This window comes from Aquila chrysaetos, chromosome 6 (genome assembly GCF_900496995.4).
Source record: "Aquila chrysaetos chrysaetos chromosome 6, bAquChr1.4, whole genome shotgun sequence".
NCBI lineage: Eukaryota > Metazoa > Chordata > Aves > Accipitriformes > Accipitridae > Aquila > Aquila chrysaetos.
This window is the reverse complement of record NC_044009.1, coordinates 23,105,493-23,120,459: the sequence shown is the minus strand read 5'-3', so window position 1 is coordinate 23,120,459 and position 14,967 is coordinate 23,105,493. Positions and strand designations below refer to the sequence as shown.

The 14,967-nt window shown below is 35.9% G+C and overlaps 1 protein-coding gene across 8 annotated transcripts in view; it reads left to right on the top strand.

The window, feature by feature from the left end:
- FAM126B (family with sequence similarity 126 member B) overlaps nucleotides 1–14,967 on the top strand; it is a 60,388-nt gene that overhangs the window by 13,614 nt on the left and 31,807 nt on the right. For 5 of the 8 annotated variants that reach the window (XM_030018269.1, XM_030018262.1, XM_030018264.1 and 2 more), the window contains 3 exons: nucleotides 11,645–11,747; nucleotides 13,167–13,245; nucleotides 14,306–14,407. In XM_030018269.1, the coding sequence (XP_029874129.1) occupies nucleotides 13,195–13,245; nucleotides 14,306–14,407 (153 nt within the window). In that variant the 5' untranslated portion in view covers nucleotides 11,645–11,747; nucleotides 13,167–13,194. Of the gene's footprint in view, nucleotides 1–1,408; nucleotides 1,600–11,079; nucleotides 11,092–11,644; nucleotides 11,748–13,166; nucleotides 13,246–14,305; nucleotides 14,408–14,967 lie in introns of those variants that run through there. The other 3 variants (XM_030018265.1, XM_030018268.1, XM_041124353.1) reach the window with 3 other exon arrangements.

Sequence of the window (14,967 nt, the reverse complement as noted above, 5' to 3'; positions counted from 1 at the left end):
TATTTTGTTTTTTTTTTTTCTCTTTTTTTTTTTTTTAATATTGATCTGTAGCTTAGATAAATGAAAAGTATTGTGGAAAGTCTTGCCTAACAGGGTGCATAAAAGATCTGGTTGATTTAAGTTATTTGTGCTGGGTTTACATTCCATTCCTAAACAGATTGTATGCAAAGTTTTGTCCTAGGAAAAAAAGACTTTAAATTTCAGATAAAAAAACCCCACAAAACACAGAAACCAAACAAACACTACCCCCCCCAAGAAACACCCCCACATATGTTAGTAACCTAGTGCTCCTCTACTATTTAAAAAATATATAAAAAATTAACCACTTCACACTAAAATATTAAGTAGTCCTTCCTTACGACTGGTCAGTCTTTATTCTGTTCTAATATTGATTTAACAGTAGAAGAATAACGACTGTGTAAACAATATGCATTGTGTTTAACTATTCAACAGTGAAGATTAATTATTAAACTTATACCAAGACAAAAGGGGAAACTGGTGTAGTTGTTGCACTACACCAACCGTATTTTAAAAAAAAAAAAAAAAAAAAAAAAGGAAAATCCAAGGATATTATTGTTACCACTGGAGACAAACTCCTAGAAGCAGTGCTATGGTGTAGTAAATGTTGTGTAAACCCAGAGTAACAAAATGTTCTTTCATTTACCACTTACCACAACACAGAGCTGCATTTTCGGGTGTGAATACTGTTGTGTACCGTACACAGCGTGCAGCTTCTGCAGCAACCTGATGAAATGCTGCATGTTGTTATTTCTAAGGTTGCACCTTTGGGCCACACCAGGTTAGATACAGGAGGTTTCTCTGTGGTGTAGTGTCCGTAAACGGCCTCGTTTGCTTTGGCCTCTCTGCAGATTGACATCTGCCTCTTGCTAATTATGCACAGATTACATTTACTAATGTTTTAATTCTAATACAGTTATTTCACAGAGAAGTAGCATATACTTCCATGTGATAGGCCACAGAATGCCAATTATAGTAAGCCGAGTTTCAGAATTTCATGAGAGCTTCTAGTAAGGTGATTAAAAGGGATTGCGCTTTCTTTAGAGGCACTGTTTCTTTGCCTGTTTTCTGTGAAGGCGAGAGTCCAACGAAGACCACATAATTTCTTGCTCTGGAGGAATCCTAGTGAAGTTAGTAGGGTTGGTCATGAGCATCAGTTTTTATTGCACAATCACCTTAATCGATTGGGTCAACTGTGTGGATAGTTGATGTTAAGGTAGCTCTTAATGGATTGTGTTGTACCGAATTAAGGTGGTCAGGAACATGTGTTACTCGTGTGGCAATTCTGACTTGTACGGTCTGTCTGATCTCAACATAAAATAACAGTGTTTTTCTTCGGATTTTGTGAGATTCTTCTTTGTGGTTCTTAAAACCCATTTCTAACTTTAAGAAAACAAGTGTGAGATTGGGAATGATTGACACTGAAATAATGCTGTGATGCATGACACGGAAGAAGAGAAGTTGTTTCCTGTAAAGTAACAATTGGAAGTAGTAAAGGCAGCTACGATCTGAGCAGTTTTGACTCTGAAAGCTGAAGCAGATCTTGTGTTTCTGGATTCTTGCTGCTACTCTGCTTTACCTGTGAGTAGCAGGCAGCCTCTGTGTGTGGCTTCGGTCTGTTTTGTGTGCAGGGCTTGACTGCCTCATATATTCCATTAGGTCAAGCAGAAGAGATCTGTGCTATTCTGAAGTTGTGTCGTCTTGATGAGTAGTGGTGAGATCAGTGATGTTGCATGTAGCTATATTTGTTGTTCACTTTGCTTTTTAAAGTCTGGGAACTTGCATTGAAAAAGCAAGACCAGAATATCAATCAGAATTAATTTTATCCTTGAAAACCATACGTCTTAAATGTGAATGATGCATCTGAGTCACACATATGAAATCTATGGCATCATGCAATAAAGGAATATATCCTAATGCTCATGGACCTTTAACTCTGGCATTTTGACAGTTTATGTTGGAACTTTGTATTCTAACTGTATCATTTTAAAAATCAGCAATATGACATAATTTTAGCTATAATTGAAGTAAATTCAGATAAATTTGAATTCCCCTTGTTTAAGAGTTTGTGGATGTATAAGTAAGTGTATGGATGGGGGGAAAATCTGTCAGCTTCATTTACTTACATTCTACTTCCTGGAGCTGAAAGCTTTACCATCTGGAAGTTGGAAAGATTAGAATGAGGGATTTCATTACTTTCAGCAGAGGATCCTTTAGGTTAGATCTCTTTGGGAGTATTTAGGTTAGAAGAAAGGAGGTTAGGTAAATTAATTAATGAACACGTAACCTAAATTCCAGTTTGTGTGAATTACAGTTGGTAGCAGATACTGCAGCGACAAATATGTATTGATATTTTATTGGTCTGGAATTGATAGAAGACTTCATTTTTTATGGCTATTTTCATAATAAAGCAGACTTATTTCTATCAAGTGACAATTTTACAGCTCAAAAATGGGAAGCTGCTTAGAATCTGCAGTTCATATTTCTACAACTGTTTCTGCATGCATTTCTCTGCTTTGCAGGCAAGTTAGTGATCTTTCTCAGCATAATGTTTACAGTCCTATTCCAAAGTGTGTGCTGAGGGTTTTTTGGTGGTGTGGTTTTTTGTTAATTTTTTTGTTTTGTTTTTGAATTTTGTTTTGGTTTTGTTCCCACAGAAATTCTGTTTCAAGATTTCTCCTAGCTCGTGCCTGTTCATTTTTCGTACTGAACACTGAGCGTCCCTTAACTGTGGTTTTGCAAGTGTTAGTTTGCTGTTAGGTTTGGGTTTTTTGGGGTGGCTCCATTTTTACTATGCATTTTCTATATTTAGTTAAGTCTTTCTAGATTTAATTTACTTCATGAACCAAAACTGTGAACCAAGAAGGTGTTTGGGAGAGGTAGAGTTACATGGAAAGTAATTTGCATGGAAAAGTTTTCGTAAGTAAAGAAATTAATGAGTTGCAGACAAAACCAGCATGGGAAGAGTTATTGCATATGAACTGATGCAAAGGGAGGATGAGCCTGTATTGTTTAGCGTAGGATGGATTATCACACAGGATCCTGACAAGAGAATGTTTTAGGTTTAGTGTAGGATGACTACACGAAGTTGTTTCTAAGGAAACTGGTTTTGAGAGAATAAGGTAACATTTCTGTGGCGAACCTACGTATGTGTGTGTATATATAAGTGCATCGAGTCTTTATAATAGAATAATTAACATGTGTTTTGCTGTATTTAAGGCTGCAGGATAATTTCTTTATTATATTATTGTTTCCAAAATTCTGTAAGTAAAGTAAAGGAGTACTTTCTTCATATACAGAAGATAAATGTCTCCTTCCATATTCTCAATCATCTTAACTCTTCTGTTTCATTCATTGCATGAACTCCTAAGACAAGGTTTTAGCTACAAGCGTACAATTGTGTTTTATTCAGGTTCTTACACTCTGTGAGGCAAACAGGACTTAATTTTTCTCCAGTCACCTGACTTCTGTAGCTTTCTACAACTACTCTGTGCAATACAGTGAAAACAGCTATTTAAAATAATTTTTTAAACTCTGTTATAAAGTGTCTATTTTTGGCATTGTATTTTCATTCACACTGCACTAATTGTTTGTCTTCAGCAATTTTGTATCTGCAAAGTACAGTTTCACTGTAGTAATTGTAGAAAGATAGGTTTGGCAGCTGAGCTTTCTGGTGCTTGAAAAGGCACAGAAGATAATTTAGGGCTTAAAATGACTTAGAGGAGGCTTTTTGGAGCAGGTGGGCTGTGTCTTTTCTTTAGCCCTTTTTTGGCAGCAGCTGAAATCAATGCGACCTTTTTGGTAAGAAACAGAGCTCACTGTGCAGGTATGGTACCATGAAAAGTTACAGGAGTATTGTCAGTCATCTTTGACTTCACTGTGGTAAGGCTTTCTCCCATCATTTTCACATAACTAACTTTGTTGCTGGTATCCAAAAAGAAAGTTTTTTAGCCTGGTTATTACTAGTGAGTCAGAGTGGGCAGGGAAGAAATGTCTTATCCGAGTTGTTTTGCATAACTAGGGCTCTTCTAATAAGGCTGGCAACCTAAATCCCACGTATAGAATACATCAGCATTTATATTTTAAAGTTGGAGTGCATGTCTGTCTGCTTAAGCTTGCAATTAAATTACCTAAGAACTGGAGTTGGAAAAGGGCTCTCTTCCTATTAAAGAGAATGCTTGAGCTGATGATTTAAATTAATAACTGTCCAGGTAATGTTTTGTTTTTTCTGCCTTTGTCAGTTTTGTACCTTGTAGAAGTTTCTGTTTCTCTGTGCTGTGGAGCTGTATGGCCAAGAGAGTTATGGCAGAATGCTTGTACGTGTTTCTAATGCCAAGTTGCAGTTGTAGTTCTCATTTGTTGAGGACAACAGTTTTTTAATTTATTTTTCATGTCCTTACCAAAACGGCAGCTTATATAAGTGTGTATTAAATGTGATTGTGATAGAATAATATTTTTTTGTAGATGGATAGAAGGGAATCACAATCGTATTTGTGATATGTTAGCTGTAAGAAACATATATTGTAATACATGTACTTTTAGGTACAAGAACTCATCTACCAAAATTGAACGTTTCCAAGGCTGGTCTTATTTTCTCTTGGTATCAGATTAGCCTAAGAGTCAATCCCTTTTCTAGTGTGGAAATCAGACCATACCATGGCTGTTTAATATAGTCTAGCATGTAACTTGACAGTAGCTGGATGAAGCTGTATATGCCTATATACTGAGCAACTAAGGAAGGAGATGCTCCTAGAAGTTTTTTTGTGAAGCATATCAATTAAGTGCTAGCTTACACCGTTAAGTTTTCTCCTTTACTGTTCTTGTTCTACAAAAGAAGTAATTATGTGAAACAGGTGTTACGTTTATCTAAAATCTCTTCTTATTGCCCTCTTGATACTTTATGATAGTGAGTCCTACTCTTACACTATGAGAAACTGTATATTGTTAGCAGTCTAACATTTCTACCTTGTTACATTTTAATGTTTTATTTTGCATTACTCTTACAAAAAATCCATTCTGCTTTCTCTACCACTTAATTCCATGTGCTTCGAAGGCATCAAGTTCTTTTTTCTTTGAATTTTAAAAATTATTCCCATGTCCAAGTTAGAAGTTACTTTTCACCATCTTCGTCATTAACTGCCTCTTAACCACTTTTCTGCCTTATACATACTTCTTTTTAGGTTGCTTGAATTAAATGTAGGCCAGTATTTCAAATAAGAGCATATTATCAATTTTATATGCTCTATTTACATGTTTTCAGGTGTACTTTGTAGCACTTCTGTGTGGTCAAACATCTTGATTTCTTTTCTGGCTGCTGATACATTCCTGAGCAGATGTTTTCATTAAGTTGTTGAATGTATTACCCGGTCTTTTTCCATTCAGTCTTTTAAACCTTTGCATTCAGGAATGACTTGTCATGCGAAGTTCAATTTTTTTTTTTTTTGTTCTCTGCGTTTGTCAGCATGTTGTCCAGTCTCCTTTGTCCAGAGTCCACCAGTCTTGTAAAAGTGTGTGTGTGGTAGGGAAGCATGTTTCCTGTGTAGTTCGGACCACCTTATGTTGTCTTTTATCTATTCTGCTTCCCAGAGCGTTATTTATGTTAAATGAAGGTGCTCTTGTTATGGAGCTATGGACATTCTGGATCAAAGGAATTAAATGCAGACTTAGTTCAGAGTAAGGATGCATTCTTGATGCTTTCCATTCTACTTTTTTACAGAAGTAGTGTGGAAAAATCTTTCTTTAAATACACATCTTTCCATGTTCAGTAATGAATTATAGATGTGAGAGGAGTGTATATGTAGCTTGGAAGAACAAGCTGTATTGATAATTGAGTTCTCTGTTCTTTTAGACCTACTGTCAGCCAGTAATGTTCTCTTGCATGAGTGGCACTGGAAAGATATCATGCAGCTTGAAGCTTTGTTCTTTTTGTTGAGACAGTCCAGGTTTTAATTACAAAATATTCTTGCCATACCCTTTGAGGTAAAAATATATAATATTGTTATTCATCATGCAGCTAGGACTCAATTACATTATATACATCGTGATATCTAGTACGTAATGCCAGAAAAAAAAATGGACTCAATTCTTAAAGTGCATAGCCAGTTTATGTAATCTCTCCCATGTGTTTTGAAGCCAGTATAAAATCCTGGCTTCTTTAAAACAAACAAACAAAAACCCCCAAATAAAGTACAAACCAACAACCAAAAATCCTCTGCATACTTGAATAGTCATATCTTCTTAAATGTCAACAATTATTAATATCTAACTGGTAGCATTTTTTTTCTTTTTAATCCTCACTGTAATAGTTGGTGTATCTGTAAATCAGAGCCAACAGCACTCGCTAATTTGGGTCATCATTTTGCTGTTGCAAATTGATCTTGGTTAGTGGTTTAAATGCAGACTGGTAAATAATAATAATGTATTTAGTCAGTGTGTTTTTACTCTAAATGTAAGTGAAAAATATGCTCTCTGGTGAGAGAAGTTGATTAAACCCTTTCCCATGCCTATTACTGTAGAAATCAAAACTTCTTGGGCAGTTATCAGTTTTATGTTTCATTGTTTTGATAGTATATTACTGTAGTAAGTTTTATTTCAGACTTTGATATTTTCAAAGACAACAATATAGAGAATGGTGAATTATATGAAAGGTATCTTTAAAACGGGAATCTATTTCAAGGTAAGCAAATAAAAGGTTTGTAATTTAAACATAATCTCATGGTATTTCAGCCTGTTGGTAACTTCATTTTCGTTGTCTCTTGGTTTATACGTGTTTTATAACTAGTCTAATCCTCCCCAAACTGTCATAAGTGCACCTGGAAAGTCCAAGTTGTGACGTACTGTCATGTATCCCAATGAAAGTTAAGTTCATAAATGTCTAGGCAGCTCATGTGTTAACATCAGGAGTTAACCCGTGGTTTCATACTTTTTTGTGCATAGCATGAGCTAGAAGAGTGCTTTTGCTTGGTAAAATTCTGTTTAGATCTCTGCTGTAATTTGCAGATGCACAATGCAAGACTGTGACTTCCTTTGAGAACAGAGTATTGTAGCTTTAATATTAAGTGTAAAGATTCCACGTCAAATGATTTAACAGTCTTATGTCTCATATTCTGCCACTTTATGCCAAATGAGTAAGTTTAGGAGAAAACTTTTTAATTTTAATTTTTAATTTTAATTAAGTGCTTTTTTTTGGGAAGTTTTCCAGTAATTGATTTTTATATTTGATTTTAATGTTGAGTGACTGTGTTCCCAACTATAACTTTTCTGTTCCATGCTTTCGTGTGAACTTAAACTTGCTTGCTTGTTTGGTATTTAAGGAATCTTAACAATCAGTCCATATGTAAAAATACTTTAGTATATTTAATTATCACTGTTACTAGTAACTAAATTTCTGCTTAAGTTGTTATGGTTCCTACATATTATAAGAACCTTTGAGCCATAGCAGAAAAAAATAATCTAGTCTTTCTAAAGTAAACATGAGAAAGCTCTTATATTCCTTGTATTTTGTTTGCTTTGGGAGAGACATGAACACTCTGGAAATGAAATTCAATACTCTTAGTTCAGGCCGCTTCAACTTTGAATAAATGTGCACAGGATTTAATGTAGTTGAACCAGTTTATTTTAGAGACACACCCACATGGTGCTTGAGATAGATATTTATTTATTTATCCCCCCCCAAAGGTACAGCAAACTAGGCAATGAGTGTAAGCACGAGGTGTGCTTTACAGATGCTCATGTGACAATCCCAGACCAGGGTCTGCGTGTCAGGCTGAGGCAGTCACACAGCTGTTGTGCTTGTGTTCCTCTCTCGCACAAGTGGCAAAGTGCATCAGGCGCAGCCTGGCTGGTGCGGTGCAGGATGGGGCAGTGCTCCCTGCTCCGATGGGGTGGCTTGGAGGGTGGGCACAGTGGGGAGGCACAACGCTGTGCTAAGATGCTCACTGTGCTTTTGTTAAGTGGTTGTGTAGCGAGTCAGTGCAGAGTTAGTGTACTGTAAATCCATGACCTGACTATCCTGTCTGTCCTTAAAAATGTTTTTAATATCCAGGTAGATAATTTGAAAGGGAGAGGTTATTTGTCCTAAAACTGAACTACTAGAGTAATTCTAGCTGGAATAGTTATGGGCTGCTTCTGTATTGGTACAGCAGAGCTATATGTCTCTGTCCTTTTTAAGCCACATGAGCAAAGCAAGCTTTAATAGCTGAAGAAGTCTTCCAGGAAGGATGCAAATGTAGCATTGGAGAAATGAACAGTCTGTGTTTGTATTTTTCTATAAATGTAGTGCAAGACTGACACATAGATAAGGTGCTTTTCCTCCTGGGATATAGTTTGTATTATTGGTCTTTAAGGCACACCCCGTCAAAAACATTCTGAAAGCATCAGAACAACTAGCTGTATTTATATAAGTAACCACGCAAAGCTGCATGTGGAATTTTCATTGAGTGAGAATGGATAGATCATACAGTAGAGGTGGCCCAAAAAGATCTATTGTGTAAAGCCCTCTTTCCCCCATTCTTCTAACAAATATACAAGAAGTACTATGCAGTGTCCATTCCTACAGGGATGAATAAGCACAAGATTTCTGTGGTAGATGCCCCATATTCTAATCCTTTGCATACTTTGGAGATTATCACATACAATCTTAACAAAAATTATTCTGCTCTTTCAAAGTAGAACTGTTAAAATCTTACATGTAAGAAAACACTCTGCACTGGAATTTTTTTCCTGGCATTGTTCCTAAAGGGCATAGCATAAGCGCTGTGCTTCAGCGTTGTTCTCAAAATGGCTGGTTTCCTAGGCAGCAGATATGTCTTTGGTTCTGAAGCTGACTTACACTGGAAGAAGTCCCCAAACAGGGCTTGCTTGAAGGTCAATACATGGCACAAACATTGGGAGAGAGGTGTGTGGGATACTGGAGGGGAAGGTCAACTTTTCCTTTTTCATGGTAGCTAGCCACTAGGTGGGCTTAACTGTAATATCAAACTGCACCCAAATTTTGACACCAGCACAGGTTCAGTTTTTAACTTTATATGAATTGACTTGTTTGACAAATATCTATACGTGGACTTTCTGTAAGGCTCAATAGACTTCTGCAAGAAGAGTTAATTTCTTAGGTCAGTTAGGTGTTACGCCATTATACTTGACATTTTTGACTTAACATAGTAGGAACATTGGGATCTGTGTAGCGTTTGCAGTAAGGCATTTGAATTATACTTGCTACTCTGGGTGCTTTTGTAATTTCTTTAGATATGTCAGGGTAAATGCTGACTCAGGAGAATTGCTAATTCTCCAATTCATTGATTTCACTTACTTGTAGTATTCTTCTCTTACTCCAAGCTACTACATTTTTACAGGCCTGATGCATGTGTTTCTTGATAGCCTTGTGCGTTTCCTTATTTCTGCAACAGTTAGCTTGCTTAGGGTTCTCCTTGCAGTCTTGCTCTGAATTGTAGTGCTATATGGCAAAGAATACTTGTTACTATTTAAAATACACAATAGCATTTGGTGCTCAGTGTAGCTTTATTGAATACACGTTTTGCTTTCCTATTGGAGCTGTGCTGTAGCTTCATACCTATTGCTGTTCACTGGCGTGTAAAGAGAAGGGGGATTTGTGTTTTGGCATGGGTTTTTGTTGTTGGTTTTCTGTTTGTTTGTTTGTTTTTAAGCATAATCTTAATTCCCCCGTGCAAGGTTTCTCCAAGGAAATAGTCAGCTTCATACAGAGTTGATGTAATCTCTTAAGTTGATACAGTGCTGGAGGAGAGCAACTTGTCTCCAGGTTTTAACAGGATCTTCCAAGCTGAAGTAATCATTTGGAGGAGAGGGGAATTTTTGGCCATGAGTTACAGCTGATGTTTGCCTCTGATTTAAGGACTGTTATTTACTGTTTCTATGTGTAAAACAGTTTGAACCCTCACACCCCATTTGTGATGCTATGTAATTTTTTTCTTTTTAATCATCTTCTACTTAAATTTAGTTCTAGAAAACCTGCAGATTTGGTTTGTAAGCAAACTGACAAGTGATGAAAAATTTTGAACTGTTACAGCCTGATTCTCCAACCATGTCTGTACACATCTGCTTGTGCTTAGTCCTTTTGTGGGGAAAACTGTACAGAAATAGAATTTCCCCTGTCTGATTTGCTGGTATATAACTGTGATTCTTGCTTTGGGGCTAAAATAACTCGAGTTCCTATCCAGGAAAAAATGATGTCAAACTTAATGCAGCTCTAGAAAGGCCCAGCCAGTGAACTTCCAGGATCTGTATCTTTGGCTTTGACACTAGGGACAGCAGGTTAGGTACAACTGAACCTCTAGGTAGGAAGCATAATAACTTAGAGCTAGTTGGGACCCCATGACATTTCTAGAGAGTAGTGTATATCAGATATCATGTCTGGATGTAAAGGTTTTTTCTAGCATGTTGTAAAATTTGAGAAGCTTCTGAAGTCCCGAATCAACTCTTACAGGCCTGATACTCTGTCTTGAAGATGCATGCCTGATAATTACAAGAAACAACTGATAATAAGTTAAATACATAGATATATTTGTCTTTCAGGTCTCCTGTGCAAGTTTAAAAATCTGTATGTAATCAGCTACTGTGTGCCTATAGGGTAGAAATTTATGTTTTTCAAACCCTTCATAAATATTGTCAGAGAAAGAAGAGGAGGATTTGAATTTCCTTAATTTAGAAGTGTATTATTTAAGATTTCTGCAAGGAATTGCATTTTTTAAAAAAACAGTTGATTTTAGAAAATTCATAGAGGACATTGGTTTGTGTATACCATCTTGTGATAAAGGCATTCACTTGCAGTGTAGCCTGAAAAGGATAGTACCTCCTGTTAGCCTATGTCTAATTAGCGTAGAGAAGGAAAAAAAAAAGGGGGGGGACCTTTTGGTAATTCAGTAATTTAGAAAAGTATTTAATTGAATAAGCAGTATAGAATGGAATACACCCATTGTTCGTATACTTCAATTTCCTGTTAGAGGTCTCCAGGTACTGAAATCCTCTAATTTACCTAGAGTGGGCTCATTTGTGTGTTGTTTACCTCATGCTCAGCATGAAGGGATGCTGCAGTGAAAGGTGAAATTTAGTGTAATACATGATTTTTGCAGTGACATTGAAATTTTGGCTCTGTAAGGAAAATGTATTAAGAACAATGATAGTAAGGAAGAGTCTTTAATATATTTCATTTAACAGGTATATGTTCTCCAAAGTCAGGGTGTTGATTCAGCTCAAATTTTATAAAAGTATTACTCTTTTCTTTCATCTTGCATCTTTCTTGCACTGTTCTTTGTAAAAAATAGTGCTTCAGTTTTCCTTTCTAGTGTGCTTGTAGTACTGTGCACCACTAATACATAAGGGTTTCCCACATAGGTGACAAATCCTTCTTTTTGGATGAAGGCAATTCTTCCCTTCTTGTCCCTGCTAAAATGCCGAGCCTTTTTTTTTTTTTTTTTTTTTTTCAAATGGCCAATTGCTTTGTTACAGGAAGGCCCAGATATGCTTTAGTGGATTTGATAAACTTCAGTTTGTAAGGTCAAAAAAAAACCAAACCCAAACCCATTACTGTTTGGTTTACTTTACTGTATTTCTCCTTATTTTGTGATCATCAGAGTTTCTTTTCACCTTTCAGAAAACGGGGCAGTACTTGCAGGCTTGACAAATGCATCCCAGGTTGAAAAACTGCTGTGTTCCTCCTCCTCTTCCTCCTTTAGAAAATTGACTTCTTTACAGAGGTAAAGTTGAATGTTGCACTTTCTGTAGAAAATGTTTTTTCTTCCAGGCAAAGTGAACTAAATCTCAACTTCTCTAGTGTGTCCTGTGGTGTTTTAAATTAACTTATATCCATGTCTCATGCTGATGACTGATACCTGTTTCCCTATCTATTGAAAAGGATGTCTTCGGAAACCTTTGTATAATTTAAAAAAAAACAAAAACAAAGGCTTTGAAGCTGATGGGTATTTGTAGTTTTTAGGGAAAATGTGGTAAAGATATATGACAGTGTGTGACAGCTTTGTTGCATATAATTGTTATATAGCAATAGCAACTTCTTAAAAAAAACCCAAACAAAACCCAAACAAAAAAACCCCACCAAAATATCTCTTAAAATACAGTGTCCCTTCACAGATTTTCTGTTTCTTGTTTCTGTTCAGGCAGCTGTTAACCTGCAGGTCCTGTCAAAAATAAACTTTTGATGAAACCTTAACTAGGAATTGCTGTATTCCTGTGTCTAGTATGGCTTCAAAGAGCTCTTACATTTTACTGTCTACTCAATTTATCCCTTTTCAGGTCACTATTCTTAGGTTTTCATCTCTAGTATTAGGCTACAGCTTCATTTCACTTCATCAAGTTAAAATTTTCTTGGACCTTAATGACTTCCAAGTATTGCCAACCTCTATTGAGATCACCCAGAAAGACAAAATGACCCTTGTTGCTTAGACCTATTTAAACATCAAGGAAAGGTGTCTAATGATGCCTTGCATTTTAACCATTCTTCCTGTTGCCTTGAGAATTAAATTTACAAGAATTCAGAAGATGTTAGAATATGAATGTAATACATAAAATGGAAAAAAATAAAGACAATTTGCAAGGACAACTGTTGGTTTTTTTTTGTTTCTGAAAATTCCAACATACTTCTAGAAGAGCTAAATCTTGCTGTTTGAATGAGAAGCCTCAAAATTCTTTAAGAACAAGGTTGAAGGAGTAAAGTTCTGCTATTAGGATTTCTAATAACTGGTTTTATGAAACTGCTTTAGTTTGAGCTGTATCTAAAACTGTCATTACAATGTCTCACATGATTTATTCCATGATGCTCTTTACTTTGCTCCACCTGTCTTTTCTTTGTACTGTATTTGGTAAGGGAGCAAGAATGGGGTGATGTGTTTGTCTTAAATAATGTACATTTTGGCCTGAAGCACTGAATCCTTCTTTTTCCTTCTCCTTCATTAATGGGCAGTACTTTTGACTAAAAGTCTGAAGAGAACAGTTTAATCATTGTTAGAAAATGGGACCAGTTGTCCAAAATGCAACTTTTCCTATTTTTGATATTATATAATTCTATTGGAAATATGTTAACAGCTTTTCACTGGGTAGGAAAAAATAAGTTTTGCTGCCAGAACTCTTATTAAATTTCTTTTTTCCTTTCTCTTCTAAAGGTAAGAGAGAAGCAAAAGTAGTAAGAAAATGCTGGGATCAGAACGAGGTGTCGTGGAAGAATGGCTGTCAGAATTCAAGGTGAGCTGAGAAGATGAATGATAGCTATACCATTGGCTTTATGCCACAGAACATTGATATTTTTTTTTTTAATATCCAGTAATTAACATTTTAAATATCTATTACTTGATCTTTCAACTACTTACAATGCTTAAAGCATGCAAAGGTCTATGTTAACGGGTCAGCTGGTACATAATATACAATGCATAGTTCTAATAGTAGTTTATTATTGTAGAGCAGAACACTGCTATAGCAATGTGTTTTTTTTAAAGTGTATATTTCTGTGTAGATCAAGCTGATAGAATTTAACTAACAGCTGGATAACACTGCCCAAATTTCTAATTGATCAACTTCTGTATTTTTAAAAAATTAGTAGAGATGTTTAGAGTTTAAAAAAATATTAAAGAAAAATGTTTGGCTGTTTTTTTTCCCTATGGTCTTCATAAAATTAACTGTTTTCTCTTGAAGAATCTGAAGTATTTTAAAGCTATTTTGCATGTTGATAAATATGCTGAGTGAAATACAGGATAATGCATAAACAAGAAGACTGGATTTCATGACTGCTATGAAATTAATCTGTTATATAAATTAAGAATTAGTAATTTCTCCTGTCGCTGATAATACACAATAAGTCATTACATGCTGTTGTTGGAAACTTGTTGAGGGGCCAAGGATGCAAAATCCACAGATGTGGTTGCTTGGTGGGACTCCAGGCTGTCCACGCTCATTCTAGATTATCCACACATTTTACATAATTTGAGTTGATTTGATAAAGACTTTGAAAAATGCCTGTTAAATACAGACTATCAAGAAAGAGAGTCCTCATATCAAGCTGGTGCAAATGATTTTATGAAAGATAAATCTGAAACTGCTTTTAGATTTAACCCTGAAAGTTGGTATGTGCCCCCAAATGCTATTCATGTGGAGAAGGACTTGTACTGAATGAACTAGGTTACGAGTCTGAAAATTTTCTGAACTTCAGGAACTTTTGATGTTGGGATAAGACTGAATTCTTCTGTGGACATCTTAATACTTGCAAGCATTGATTTATCAGGGTACCACTTTTTTTTCTTTTCTTTAGGCATTACCTGAAACACAGATTTCCAGCTATGCAGCTACATTGCACCGAAAGAAACCACTGGTACCAGCTCTTTATAAGGTTATTCAAGACCCAAATAATGAGGTAGGAGACTTCAAAAAAGACTATTGTTCACATTCCTATATATTCCACCTCTACAACTAAAACTAGAGTAATTGAGATGTGGAGTTGGAGAGGAAGATTCTTCTTTTTAATTTGATCTAATGTGGGTATCATCCCTCTTTTTACTTCATGTTTTTTGACGGTTACTTTAATGCCTTTCTGATAAGACATAACCTCATCTGCTCCCAAAAATACAGTTTATGCTGTCTGCTAGATTTTACTTGCCACAGCTGACTGTTACACTTGATTTGGCATGAGGCGGGGTTTTTTTGTTGTTGTTTTTTCTCCTCCCAGAAAACACCTTTCAGTCGTAACAGAGAAAAAGTAGGCCTAACAGTGAAACTCAGTATGACCAATGTGCTTCTCACCTGGTGGCTTATTACAGGGGAAGATGGAATCAATTTATTAAATCCTGTTAAAATAACCGGATCTTCTTTTGCTCATACTAGTATCATGTTTGTGTTATTTGGTTTACACTGCTGTAAACAAGAACAGAACCAGGGCCCCAAAATATAAATATACACAATGAAAACTTAGCTTAC